General features: G+C 38.1%; 1 protein-coding gene across 6 annotated transcripts in view; it reads left to right on the top strand.

The window, feature by feature from the left end:
- The window catches only part of ank3b (ankyrin 3b), a 135,354-nt gene that overhangs the window by 73,685 nt on the left and 47,845 nt on the right, over nt 1-13,824 (top strand). For all 6 annotated transcript variants that reach the window (XM_056770715.1, XM_056770714.1, XM_056770713.1 and 3 more), the window contains exons 11-24: nt 375-572; nt 2,155-2,253; nt 4,090-4,188; nt 4,750-4,848; nt 4,933-5,130; nt 6,572-6,670; nt 7,789-7,887; nt 9,636-9,833; nt 10,528-10,626; nt 11,674-11,772; nt 11,902-12,000; nt 13,052-13,147; nt 13,322-13,394; nt 13,483-13,542. In XM_056770715.1, the coding sequence (XP_056626693.1) occupies nt 375-572; nt 2,155-2,253; nt 4,090-4,188; nt 4,750-4,848; nt 4,933-5,130; nt 6,572-6,670; nt 7,789-7,887; nt 9,636-9,833; nt 10,528-10,626; nt 11,674-11,772; nt 11,902-12,000; nt 13,052-13,147; nt 13,322-13,394; nt 13,483-13,542 (1,615 nt within the window). The remainder of the gene's footprint in view (nt 1-374; nt 573-2,154; nt 2,254-4,089; nt 4,189-4,749; nt 4,849-4,932; nt 5,131-6,571; nt 6,671-7,788; nt 7,888-9,635; nt 9,834-10,527; nt 10,627-11,673; nt 11,773-11,901; nt 12,001-13,051; nt 13,148-13,321; nt 13,395-13,482; nt 13,543-13,824) is intronic.

Here is a 13,824-nt window from a genome sequence, read left to right as displayed (position 1 = left end):
ACAAATAAAAATATTTAGGTCACATCCAAGAGATTTCCAGGCCTTCTCATAGACGTCATGGTTATAATTGTTGTCAAGGTCCAGAGAAAGACATCGTTAGATTGGTCCATCCGCTCATAGTGGCTCAACTGAATTGTGTTGAAACTGAACTGAAAACTCAACTGAAAAGTGGCAAGAAATGAAAAACTAACCAAAATAAAAACATTATTGGATAAATTCTCCTCTGGTTTGTCAGTCTACGGTGCGCGTTCACAAAGCACTTCAGCGCATCAGTTGTAGATCTGATCAATCTGATGGCCGAGTTAAAAGGAAGAATTGAACGTTGTTCTGAAGGGAAGATTTCAGCATGATTCTGTATGTGTGTGTTTGGACAGAACGGTCTCTCGCCACTGCACATGGCAACACAGGGAGATCATCTGAACTGTGTTCAGCTCTTGCTCCATCACGAGGTGCCAGTGGACGACGTCACCAATGACTATCTGACCGCCCTGCATGTTGCTGCCCACTGTGGACACTACAAAGTTGCCAAAGTCCTTGTGGATAAGAGCGCCAACCCCAATGCCAAAGCACTGGTGAGTGTACTGTTATCTGACACACAAGTTTTTATCAGCGGTTTTTACTACTGTAACAGCACAGATTTGAACATTTGGTGGTTCAGATACCCATGTGAGATCTCTCTTGAGATTTGTAAAGCATTTGTTTTATTTTTTGTTCATGATTTGTCATTGTCAGGTAAAAGGCATTTACAGGATTGTCACATCCATAACGCTTCATAATCCTCATAAATGAACACATGAAAATGAATATAAAGAAACTATTTGATGTTCTATAAAGTGACATCTCTTCTCCATTCATTGGGTATTTTTGCTTCAGGATTGTGCTTTTTATTTTACAGAAATCCTACAAAGTTTATCGTCTCCCAAAAACCACATCCTTTTTTTGTCACATCCATAACACATGTTTATTACCATTTTTTTGATATAATTTTTTTTCATAGACTGACATTTTTTGATGTTTTGACGATCAACAAGGGTTCAGTAAAGTATAAACAGATGGTTCAATATAATTGTAACAAATTCATTCTCTGAGCATTTTTTATCATGTCCATAACGCAAAATGTCACGTCCATAACGCTGGAATTGCCCTAAATTAAACAATACAATAAAAATATACAGCTCATTTACAATAGTTACAATGGTAAAACTGAATCAAACTTCAAGATTTTATTTTTTCACACACACGGTTTATTATATAGAGAATTTACAACCTGAAGTGAAATGTAGGTCAGGTTAGCTCCAAAGATTATTATAAAAAAATACTGCATAAAGGGAAAATATAAATAATAATATAATAAATATAATAAAGGTTTAAGGCATATATAGTCTTTACATAATTGTTATTAAATATGAATGCTACTATAGTTAAACTATGAGAACAACAGATTAACTGTGGTTTTACTTCAGGTAACAAAGTTTTACCATGGTTTTGTAGTGAAACCACAACCATGTTACTACACTTTTACCATAATAAAACCATACAGTGATGTCATTAAGTCATTGAAGGATGCAAAGCACTGAAAGCGCAGAGAGCAATAACTAATTCAGAGATGTTCTCGACAGTCCGGTCATACAAACACAAAACTAAAATTTAGGCTTCATCATTCCATAAAATCTGAAATGAAGGGGTGAAGGCTTGATCAAATTACTGTTAAAGAATAAACCCTAAAGTCACATCGTCTTAAGGCCCGCTAGAATGTTGATTCTATTTGGAAAAGAACGTGACAAACAGTTGAATCCAAAACAATCAGAGTTCCTCTAGTTTCCTCCGTAGATGGAGTACTGCAGGAGTTATAACATGAAACACATTTTGTTTCAGCGCAGCGTCATGCAGATCTGTACAAAAGCCTTTCTTGGCCATGAGCGCATTGCATACTGTCATGCTCTGAAGTAATGCTTACAGGACGGGCGTGTCGCTGAACTTTATGAGGAAAAAACGGAAGAAGGAAAGAGTAGGAACTTGCCAAGCATTGAGCAGCAAGAGCCACGTGTGTTGGAACAAAGCTTTGTGAAGTCGTATGGTTAGGGGGAAAAGCAACTGGATTCTCATCAGCTGGAAACAAAAACTCAAGAACTCTTTCTTTCTTCTGTTGTGTAGAATGGTTTCACTCCGCTTCACATCGCCTGCAAGAAGAACAGAATCAAAGTGATGGAGCTTCTGTTGAAACACGGCGCGTCCATTCAGGCTGTGACTGAGGTGAGACACAAATGCAAAACATTCACTCCGTCCCTTTTTTTTTGAAAAAAATATGAAAAAATGCAGAGTTTGCTTCCAAATTGAGACAACATGTTTTTTATTGTGCCTTCCAATTATTATCAATCAAACTGCAGTTGCTTTGTTTTCATTTAAGCCATAATAATGCAAAAAATACAGATAACTAAAATGTGATAACATAATATACACAAGTAATCTCATTTTGGAACCAAACTTAGTATTTGGAACCTTAGTATTTACTGTAGTAAACTGTAGTAAAATTCTTAGAAACTATAATGTATTTGAAGTTAAATGTAAGTAGAATACTGTAGTATACATTAACAAAGTGCATTAATTATAATAATACACCACAGTATACTACGATTAACAAACAAGTCGATTTTCTGCAGTATTTATTGTAATTGATCAGTTCACTGTAGTTAATACTGCTGAATACCGTAGGACAAAGCAGCGCCACCTTTGCGGAGGCCGTTTGTTATAGTACTATTTTATTGTTTATGGATTATTTGTTAAGAATAAAAATGAGCAAACATTTTGAGCATAATTTTGTTAAAATCAAATGTAAGATCTAATGTTAAAGATAAAATTGTCAAAAGTGAATTAGTTGGTGGAGAAAATATTCATCATTAAATACAAAAAGCATATTTTTCCACTTTTGAGTGCTGCAAAAGATTTCCTTCATCCAGCGATCTCATAACGTTGCGTTTAATGCCGTGCTGGCATATATTTCAATTTAAAATAATTCTTACAGGATTTTTTTGTCCCCTCTCTTGAATCTAGAGTTTCTTAAAGTTTCTTTTAAAAATAATTTTGATGACACTTTTCTCTCCATAACATTTAACTCTGGTGCTTGGCACCATGTGATGGTGGGGGATTTTTTTTTCCAGTATAAGTATTCTGTTTTGAGGCCCGTTTCAATTGAAATAGCAAAGGCTGTAACACTAATTGCTAAAATCAAGTGTAAAGCGTTACTTCTGGCAGGTCACGTGAGTCAAGCTCGCATCAGCTGATCCTCATCTACCTATAGAGATATGACGCAGCTTACATTTTAAATTTAATTCCGTTAATAGCAGCTTATCATGTTGCTCATGAGCAAATGGCCCTCCTCCATCCCCAGCTCCACCTCAAATGTACAGTCAGGACTCGACTTCTGTTCTTCCTTTTCATAAGTCTCAACTACATTTTAATGATGTGTTACACTTAAATGTCATAAGTAACTAACCGTACCGTCCATGTAAACTGAATGCTAACTGCCAATCATTTTGACAGTAGTGAACCTGACAGAAGTACACTACAGTATTTTGTCATGTGGGTTGTTTTGCAGTAAATTGATAGAAACTCTTAAAACAGAATACAGCTAAAAACAATTTCATTTATGTTAAATTTATTCTAAGAATTTTCCTAAGAAAGTTCAATTATAGTGCAATGCAGTTCTGTTTTCTTATCCGTTTTTTTCACGTATAGTTTTCTAAGTTTGTTTAGATGATGTGTTCAGTAATAGGAAAAACGTGCAGGATTTAATTTGTGAAACGATGTTGCTAAATCCAGGCAGAACTTTCTGTCGGACGTCTGCAGAACAGAAGTGACGCTACAGTATCACACTACAGCTACAGTAGTGCACAGACCTCACATCACTTCATGTTCATGTGACGTTTATAATAACGCTTCCATTACTGAACCGCTTTCACATTCAGGCCTGATACAAACTCTCTGTCGTTATAAGGATCTGTGTTTTTACTCAGGGAGAAAGCCAGGCAGATCCATTTGTTTAGGTGTGTTGTTTTGGAATGAGGTCGTAATTTGTTGTTTCTCCGCCAGTCTGGACTTACGCCCATTCATGTGGCCGCTTTTATGGGCCATGAAAACATTGTGACTCAATTGACCAATCACGGAGCGTCTCCAAACAGCATGAATGTGGTGAGTACAGACGTCCCGCCCCAGCAGTACCACACAAACATAGACGACACATTTTTCTCCCTCAATTTCCTCCCGATCTGTGAGACAGAACACTTCATGTCCCATGATGCATTGTGAGTTTCCAACGTTCACATTGAAGTTGACCACATTAAAAATGCCTGCAGCTTTTACGAAAGCATAAAACCTTGGAGGTCATGGTAGGTCTGAGAAGACTTCAAGGTCATCACACATCAACTGTTGTGACACGAAGAAACAGATCACAGCAAAACAAACATTTTAGTAAAGCTCCGGACGTCAGCTGTGTTATGTGTCACGGCTCGGTTTGGATTCTCAGAGCCTTTCTCAGTAATAATAACAGCGTCTGACCACGACTTATAGAGCTACTGTAATTACAGGACAGTCAGACTGTAATCAGACCGACAGTGAGCCGCTGTTACCATAGAAACACGCAACTCATCACAGCAGTCACAACAAAGACGGCAACACGCGCTCGCACACAAAGACCTACTGTCCAAACTCAGTAGAAGGGTTCTCCTGAAGTTTCTTTTGTGTGTGTTTCAGAGAGGCGAGACGGCGCTGCACATGGCTGCCAGGGCAGGACAGACCAACGTGGTGAAATTCCTGGTGGCGAATGGAGCGGATTTGGACGCTAAGGCCAAGGTGAGATCTGTGTGCTGCTTTCATAGTGCCGTTGATCATCAATTCATTTTGTACCGAAAGTACAGAGCGAGTGTTTGTGTGTAGGACGATCAGACGCCGCTGCACATCTCCAGTCGTCTGGGAAAGCCTGATATAGTCCAGCTGCTTCTGAAACACGGAGCTTCAGCGGACGCCACCACCTCCTCCGGATACACACCGCTGCACCTGGCTGCACGAGACGGACACAAAGACGTCGCATCAATCCTACTGGACAGTGGAGCGTCTCTCGGCATCACCACCAAGGTCAGTCACGTAATCATCCGATTAGATCATATCATATATAGATCATTGCTGTACCATAATCAAACTCTTATGTGCTAGATATTGTTTAAGTCTGAAAACAGACTTTGTTTTGATCAGCGTCTGATTCTGACGGGTTTGTTCATTGCTTTTTGCTGTCAGACGAGGTTCTGCTGAGCTGTCGCAGGACAATAAAACTATAGACTACTCCGCAAGATGTATGCAAAAGATGCACCTACTGTATAAAAAAAACATTTATGTTAGTTTAACATTCTGATTCGTTTATGAATTTTCTGTCTATTGTATTTTGTTTAAACAGAAGGTTCTTCTGGACCAGAGCACTGCAAAAAATGACTTTCTTACTTTGTATTTTGGTCTTGTTTTCCAGTACAAATGTCAAAGAAATCTTGAATCAAGATGCATTTTCTTGATGAGCAAAATGACCTAAGAAAAGAAGTCTTGTTATTAGAAAAAATATATATAATTTCAGTGAATTTCAGTAAGAAAGTCATTTTTCGCAGTTTGTTGTTTATGTCTTCTGAAGTGGTCTATAACGACTTTCAAGATGTCCGACCTCAATTTTCTGTTTAGATAAAAATAATCTATTGTTTAGGGAAGTAAATTGTAGTAAAAATCATGGATAAAAATTCAGGATTTCCAAGATTTAGGTTCAGTGATAAATATCAAAATTGGAAGTACTGTAGTAAAACCATATAACAATAAAATAACAATACTAAAGGATTCTTAGATGTATGTATGTACACATAATATCTATTTATTATACCTGCTACACTATTTCAGATTTTTTTCTCTTCTATAATCTATAGACAGTTTCAAAGAGACAACATAAGCAAACATTACTGCGCATGTGCACTTCTGTGACCCCAACTGAACTTCCAGTATACATTCACAAACAATAGAGCAACTGTAGATTATTTCTGATAACTATTTATTTGGCTAAACTCCTTTCTCCAAAATTTCAAAATAAGACCAAATACCAAGCTCAACCTCTAGATGTCAATATACAATACGTTTTTATTTAAATGCGACCAAATTACAGGACCCATTCAACAAATTGTTCATTTAATAAAATGAACATACAACAAAATTCAACAAATCGTTTATTTAATGGAAATATTATACAGTAAAATAATCATACAAATATATGAAATCATATATAAATAGTTCTATTATTAGACATTAGCGAAACGGCAGATGTGAGCGCTGTTGTGTTTGTGTGTTGTGTAATACGTATTCTTCTTCTCTAAAGCTAAACGGCTTCAGGATTACTTCACATTTCTGTGACACATTACAGTTTTTTGCTCAATCTCAGAGTCAGTTTTTTGCAGCTTTTCAACCCCACCCTAAACAGACTGTGTTTAATATAAGGCGTCTCTAACTGTTTTGCACGTCACACCGAATCTCAACCCGTTCGTGTTTGCAGAAAGGATTCACGCCGTTGCATGTCGCCGCCAAGTACGGGAAGATAGAAGTGGCCAACCTACTGCTGCAGAAGAGAGCGCCGCCCGACGCCGCTGGGAAGGTAAAATCACCCGAGCCCGTCTTGATCAGCTTCAGCACTACTATAGATCACTGGTTCTCAAACTGGGGGGCGACAAGATGGATCAAGGGGTGGGCACAGATTTTGTGGCATTTTATAAAATATGGAAATTTATTTGAAATTGTATGCAATCAAACATCAGAAAAATAAGACCTGGAACCAAAAGAATTGAAGTTCCAGCATTGTATAACTGAACTGAGTCTCGTGTCTCTGTGAGCTTGTGTTTATTGTGGATGCAAGACACATTCAGATCACAGATTGTGTTTCTGATGGACATGACGACGGCTGTTTCCAGTTCAGTTTTACTGACATTACACAAACTGGAACTGTTGACTTCATTCTGTACACATTTTATCACACAATACGCTGTATACACATATTAATCATTGGGCTTTTACACAAGACTTTAATCTTTTTTTATAAAGTTCATGCTAAAACATTGAGGATTTCCTTTTTGATCCACATAAATACCTCTAAAACACAATGCAAGTTCAAAACATCAATATATGAAGAGTTTTGATTCCAAAATGAGAGAACTTCAAAAATCATTTTTTTGTTGTTTTATTGTGTTAGTTAGCTGTATCATTTGAGTTATTATGGCTTAAATCAAAAGAAACCATCTGCAGTTTGATTGATATTAATTGGAATCCTCAATAAAAAAAACATTTTTGGAAATGTTTTAAAACGGAACCAAACTCTTCATATATTTTCAGCGTCTGTGGGTTTAAAATATAAAATATTCAAGTTTATTTATATAGCGCTTTTCACAATGTGTATTGTTTCAAAGCAGCTTTACAGGGGCAAACAGGAAAAATAGATAAGTTAGAACACAGCACAGTGCATGGTGTTTATACAACGAGTAAGATCATTCTAATAAATAATTAATTCTAATTAATAAATAAATGAATGAATGCATATGTGAATAAGAGGTGAATCTTTCACCACTGGTGCTGTTGTCTGTTTTCTTTCTTTGATTCTTCAGTACATTCATGTATACTGCGTACATTTACACTGCAGCCGTGTCCACATACTTAAAAGTGATGTATGATGTCACCTGTTTCACACACATAACCTTTGATCCCTGGACCGTGTGTGTTTAGAGTGGACTAACACCACTGCATGTAGCTGCACACTATGATAATCAGAAAGTGGCTCTTCTTCTGCTGGATCAGGGAGCGTCTCCACACGCCGCCGCAAAGGTAACACAAATCACACACACATACGTGTATATCTATCACACACACGCACACACACACACACACACACACTCACGCACACACACAGATATACACACAGATTTCACCTGATAAAGCATCATGTCCGTGCCGTTACACACGTCCACTTCCTGCTTGTGTTCTTGCTCAGTTTTGTTGTTTGAATTCTCTTCTCACTTCACTGTGACACACATTTAAATTGCTCTCGACAAGAGAAGTTCCTGAAACTGATGTCATTGACCTCCGTACTCTTAAAACAACAACTCCTCTATGATCTGACATCAGATGTCTGGTGTTATCTTAAGGGGAAATGACTGCAAATGAAAAACATGCCACAGTGACTGGCTCCAAAAAAGCATTATTTATAAAGACGACATGCAAATCTCCAGCAACGGTGAAACAGGACTTCAGTCAGTTTCAGCTCAAATAAATCATGAATAATACTGTGAGGAACTGTAGATACTGTGGCGTTTTAAACCTTAAACCTGTTAATATTAAAGTATACTTCAATGTAATACAGTTGATATAGTATAGTATACTTCAGTGTTTTGTTCATTTGGGTGTCTCTGTTTCAACCTCTGCAGAGCTCACAGGTGCTTCCATTGGGTGCAAACACACCAAACACACAAAAGCTTTGACACAGTGCATTCTGGGACTGATTTTTAGTAATGGATATGTGTGATGGTGCTGTAGAAGTAATGCTTTTAAAGGTTCTTCAGTGCTTTATGATGCTCCCTGCACAGTCAACTCACTAGATTTTAGAACGGAGCGTTGACGATCTGGAACTGTTCTGCCGTGAGTTTCCAGAATCAGTGGTCTCATGAAGCCCATTATTAATTGAATCTGTTGTCTGTGTGTTTTATCCCGCTCTTTGTTTGGGGCTGAATAGAAAGACCCGTGTCTGCACTTTTCAAGCGCTTGTGTTGTTTTGTCAGCCCTGAAAGGGCTCAGTGTGAACCCTGCACAAATGCGGTGACCCCGTGATGAACAACAAGCAGACGGGTCATGTGGACGTCACTGACGGACATTCACCTGCTCTTCAGGAACTCTGTCCCAGAATTCTTTTCTCTCCGTTCGTTTTATGGAAATGTCATAAATCCACAGTTTTGTTGTGGTTTGGCGTCGTGTGCCGTACAGTAGTGCTGTCGTAGTTGAACGCATTCAAACTGATCAATGCAAGAAGGACTTTATTGTGTAAATCAAGTAAGTCTCACTCAACGAACACAAGCAAGATTTTTTTTATACGCACCAATGCAGAGTAGAGCAGATCGATTATGACAAAAATCCTAATCACGATTATTTCGGACAATATTGAGATCCCGATTATTTAACACGATTACTCATGATCTTTTAAAACAACATAGAAAAATAAAAAATCTTCAAACTGTGAATTCAACTGAAAGATAAATGTAAAGAAATCGCACAGCTGAACCACTACTGTAAAGGAAAGGGGTGTGCTTTATATACGGTTATATTAATATAAATACATATATTATACAGTGGATTTATACCAAAAGAGAAGAGAGGATCAATGCAAGTTTGTTTTTGTAATTGTTGAAGTCCAAAATTGTCGATTACCATTAATTTTGGGTGAATTACACAGACCTAATGCAGAGAAAGAAAACAGAGTTCATGGCCTTTCGTTGTTCATCTTTGATCCAGCACCAGCTCTTGTGTCCATGTGATTTCGATGTAAGCGTACTTGATTCTCACACACTTGCTTTCTTCACTAGAACGGTTATACTCCGCTGCACATAGCTGCCAAGAAGAACCAGATGGAGATCGCCACCACGCTGCTGGAGTACGGAGCGGATACCAACGCCATAACGCGGCAGGGCATCAGTCCACTTCACCTGGCAGCACAGGAGGGCAACGTCGACATGGTGACCCTCCTGCTCGCCCGTGAAGCAGCTGTCAATCTGGGAAACAAGGTGAAACTTTATTGCTCTCATTAGAGATGTGAGGATTCTGTACAATTAGGCCGAGTGGAACACTCAGATTTCAGCATCAAAGCAATTTCTGGATAGATGTCTGGGATCAGCTGAGGGTCCGAGTTGACTGTGGTTTATTTACACTGTGAGGTTCTTTTGCTGCGTCCGAAATCGTATACTATGACCCACCTATCGGCCGTTTAAACAGTATGTTCTGTACAGTATGTGTGGGGGTAGTATGAATAGATTTCGGACGTACCGCATCCGCCATGTTTTATGGTCATGTGACCCGTATGCTCTTTGACTTTTGACCTCTTAACATCAACCTGTATCAAGGCGTCGGTACAAACATAATTTATCCACGAGAAATTCATTCATCTGTGCTTACAATTAAAGAACAGACAGCCGCTTTGAAGTTTTCCGCTATTTTTATTTGATTCACGTTTGAAATATGACCGTTGCTCAGCTCCCATGGCATCATGGGATAGAAAAGTGTCCATCCGATTCAAACTCACAAATCTCAGTGGAAGCTGTAGACCATCCGGTTATTTCTTGCCTATTTTGTGCATAATGAGGTTACGGACATACAACTCTATATAGGATGGAAGTAGAGGATTTGGGCCGCACAGATGGAGTCTTGATGTCAGATGTGTTCAGTGTCTGTCAATGACTGATTCATGACTGCTTTTGACAGAGTGGATTGACCCCGCTGCACTTAGCGGCTCAAGAGGACAAAGTGAACGTGTCTGAGGTGTTGGTCAATCACGGAGCCACGGTCGACCCAGAGACGAAGGTACAAAAAAACGATGTCAACCTTTACAGACAACACAACACAATAAATAATACATTTGAGAAATTCTGGAAAATGAAGTGTTTCTCCATGGTGTATTAAATGAAAGTTATTTTGATAAGTATTCAGATTTAAACAGGGGTTCATGACACACATGCACAGAGGCTGATCCTGATGTCATGTCTCCTCACCGTCCCCTCATGTGTAAACATCGACCGGCTTTGAAGGTCGAGGTCATGCTGAGAGATTCAGATCAATACTCAGTACAATGACCCACAGAAAACATCAGATCACAGCACACACAGTCAGGGAATAAAAACACATTCATGACAAACAAAGTCTGTTTCACATTCTGTGTCTCACTGAGTAAAGACGATCATATTAATCATCATATTGTGTCTTGAAATGAGGATCAATACAAATGTTTTTTCACGCGAACTCTGGGTTAATGTCTTTAGTTTTGTTATTATTTGATGCTAATGCGGTATATGTGAGTAAACAAGATTATCAGCGTATGTCAGGATGTCCAGATCCACAAAAAATTAAAATATGTCATGAATTATTCATCCTCATGTTGTTCCAAACCTGTATAAACCTATTTGTTATGTTGAACACAAAGAAAGATAGTTAGAAGAATGTCAGCAAGGAGATTTCTGGGGTAGTCAAAAAATGGTAGTCCACTGGATTCCTGCACTCTCAATTTAGGAAATTTTAGAATGTTTTGATTCAAGATTATACTATGAGATTTGCACAATTTTCTGTATACATATATATTATTGTTATTTATTAATGTATATATTTATATATATTAATGCAAAGAAATTCATACAGGTTTGGAACAACTTGAGTAATTCATGACAGAACGTTCAATTTGGGGTTTATAGACCTTAAATCCAGTTTTCAAATGCTGTAAAAATAATTATTATTCAACTTCTACATACTGTGATTAATTCAGCATTTTAGAAACAATTACAAACAAAGTTATGAGAAATGCAAATAAAAAGCTCACGAGCAGGGTTAGGTGTGCTTGACATGTCACGTGTGTTTCAGATGGGATACACCCCCCTGCATGTGGCCTGTCACTATGGCAACGTGAAGATGGTGCACTTTCTGTTGAAGAACCAGGCCAAAGTCAATGCCAAGAACAAGGTACATGACCTGATGTCAACAGAGAGCTGTGTGTACAGTATGTGTTCAGTAGCTCTGTTTGCGTTTATTTTCTGATGACTGATGATGTGAAATGTAGTTTGAATGTGTTTTGCGTTGTGTGATGTTCAGAATGGATACACACCTCTACACCAGGCGGCACAGCAGGGTCACACACACATCATCAATCTTCTGCTGCAGAATGGAGCTTCACCTAATGAGCTGACAGTGGTAAGCGTAAGATTTTAACACACTAGACGAAAGCTGACGTTAAATATTCGATTATATCTTGGATTAAATGCAGCGTAAGGCCATGTTCACACTTGACTTCTATCTGTTTTACATTATAATCCTATGGAGTAAACCGTGTTTTAAAAGATCGCCCAACATTAAGCACCTTTTACAAAGCTCACCAATGACAGAGACCTGCCGTTTCCATAACAACATGCGAGGAACGTGATTGGTCGAGAAGGTTCAAACTCGAAAATATAAAATGACGGCTGCAACAACCGTTGGAGCGTAGTTTTGTATAAATGTGAGTTTAATTTTGACTGTGAATAAATTCTGATTGCATTTCTAGCGAGAAAATTTGTATTGTAGTTTTAAATATGTCATTGGTTTTGCAAAGATGCTCTGTGTTTATAATTCAAATAGATTTCCGTTACGCTGCCTATGAAGCCTTTCTCTCTAAGATGGCTCCGTGCACAAATGCTATCTTTGAACACTGCCAGCTGCTATTTGTAACCACAATCCTGCGAGCGTTTTTCTTAACTAAAAAAGCGCCATTGTCAACTTTTCTTGTCAAAAAAGTCAAGTGTGAACACGGCCTAAATTCTGCTGGTGGAATCTGGCATTTGGGATTAATTCACTAAAAATAAACATTCTTTAATGTCCTTCCAGATGTATATGACTTCATTTCTTTCTTAATAATTTGATATTAAAATGCTGTTGTGATATCTTATTTGAGACTTAAACTTACACAAACTTACATCATTAAAGTAATCCAAATGACTTGAGTGGGTTAATAAAACATGTCGTCTGAAGTTAAACATGTTGGGGAGAGAAAAACATTCATATGTTTTGGTTATTTAGCGATCAGTAAATCACATGTTATGTGTGTTAACATGGTGCCACATTGATAACTTCATGGTATGTTTCATTTACCGTATGCTTTTTTAAAGTGAATGGTTGGATTAATGAATCCTTTCCAAAATGCAATGCAAAAAGGATTCATTTTCTTTCGGCTTCATATCAGTAATTGTGTGTTTTCTTTGATTTACAGAATGGAAACACAGCGTTATCCATCGCCAGACGTCTGGGTTACATCTCTGTCGTCGACACACTCAAAGTTGTGACCGAGGAGACTCACACCACTGTGGTGAGAGACACAACACATAACTGAATGAATCGATGTGTATTTAACATGACATGTTACTACAGTAAAACATGAGGTCACGCTTTGATCTATACCGTCTCCTAACACACACATGTACAGGTCAGGAGAAAACCTTGCTTTGAGATCATGCTGTCTGTTGTTTTTCTGTATTTGCAGACAGTGACAGACAAACATAAAATGAATGTTCCAGAAACCATGAACGAGGTTTTGGACATGTCTGACGAAGAAGGTAAATAATTTTTTCTGCTGTTCATTTGTATTTTTGTTTATTTACGTATCATTTCTAATGATGATTTATCTTGATTTAAACCGCACAGTTCGTAGAGCCAATGTGCCTGAAATGCTCAGTGAGGACTATATTTCAGATGTTGAAGAAGGTATCTTTTGTTTTGTGATCTATCATCTGTCGCCTGCTCACTTGCTCTTTTTTTCACAGTTTTTGACTAACCACCGCTTCTTCTTTAGTCTTTATGCTGTCGTAGACTCTCTTCACAACGTCTCTCTGTGTGTTTTTGTTGTGGTTCTGTTCTTGGTGCTGGACGATTGCTTCATCTATATGAAAACCTTCAGTCTTTTTCTTTTGCCGGTCTGAGTTGAGTTGTCTGTGAAAAGCTTTCAGATGTGGTTACGGTTCAGGTGTTTCGCTCAGGACGTGACGT

Source organism: Triplophysa dalaica, chromosome 17, assembly GCF_015846415.1.
Source record: "Triplophysa dalaica isolate WHDGS20190420 chromosome 17, ASM1584641v1, whole genome shotgun sequence".
In the NCBI taxonomy this organism is placed as follows: domain Eukaryota; kingdom Metazoa; phylum Chordata; class Actinopteri; order Cypriniformes; family Nemacheilidae; genus Triplophysa; species Triplophysa dalaica.
The sequence above is the reverse complement of the archived record's forward strand: the minus strand, read 5'-3'. Positions and strand labels throughout refer to the sequence as shown.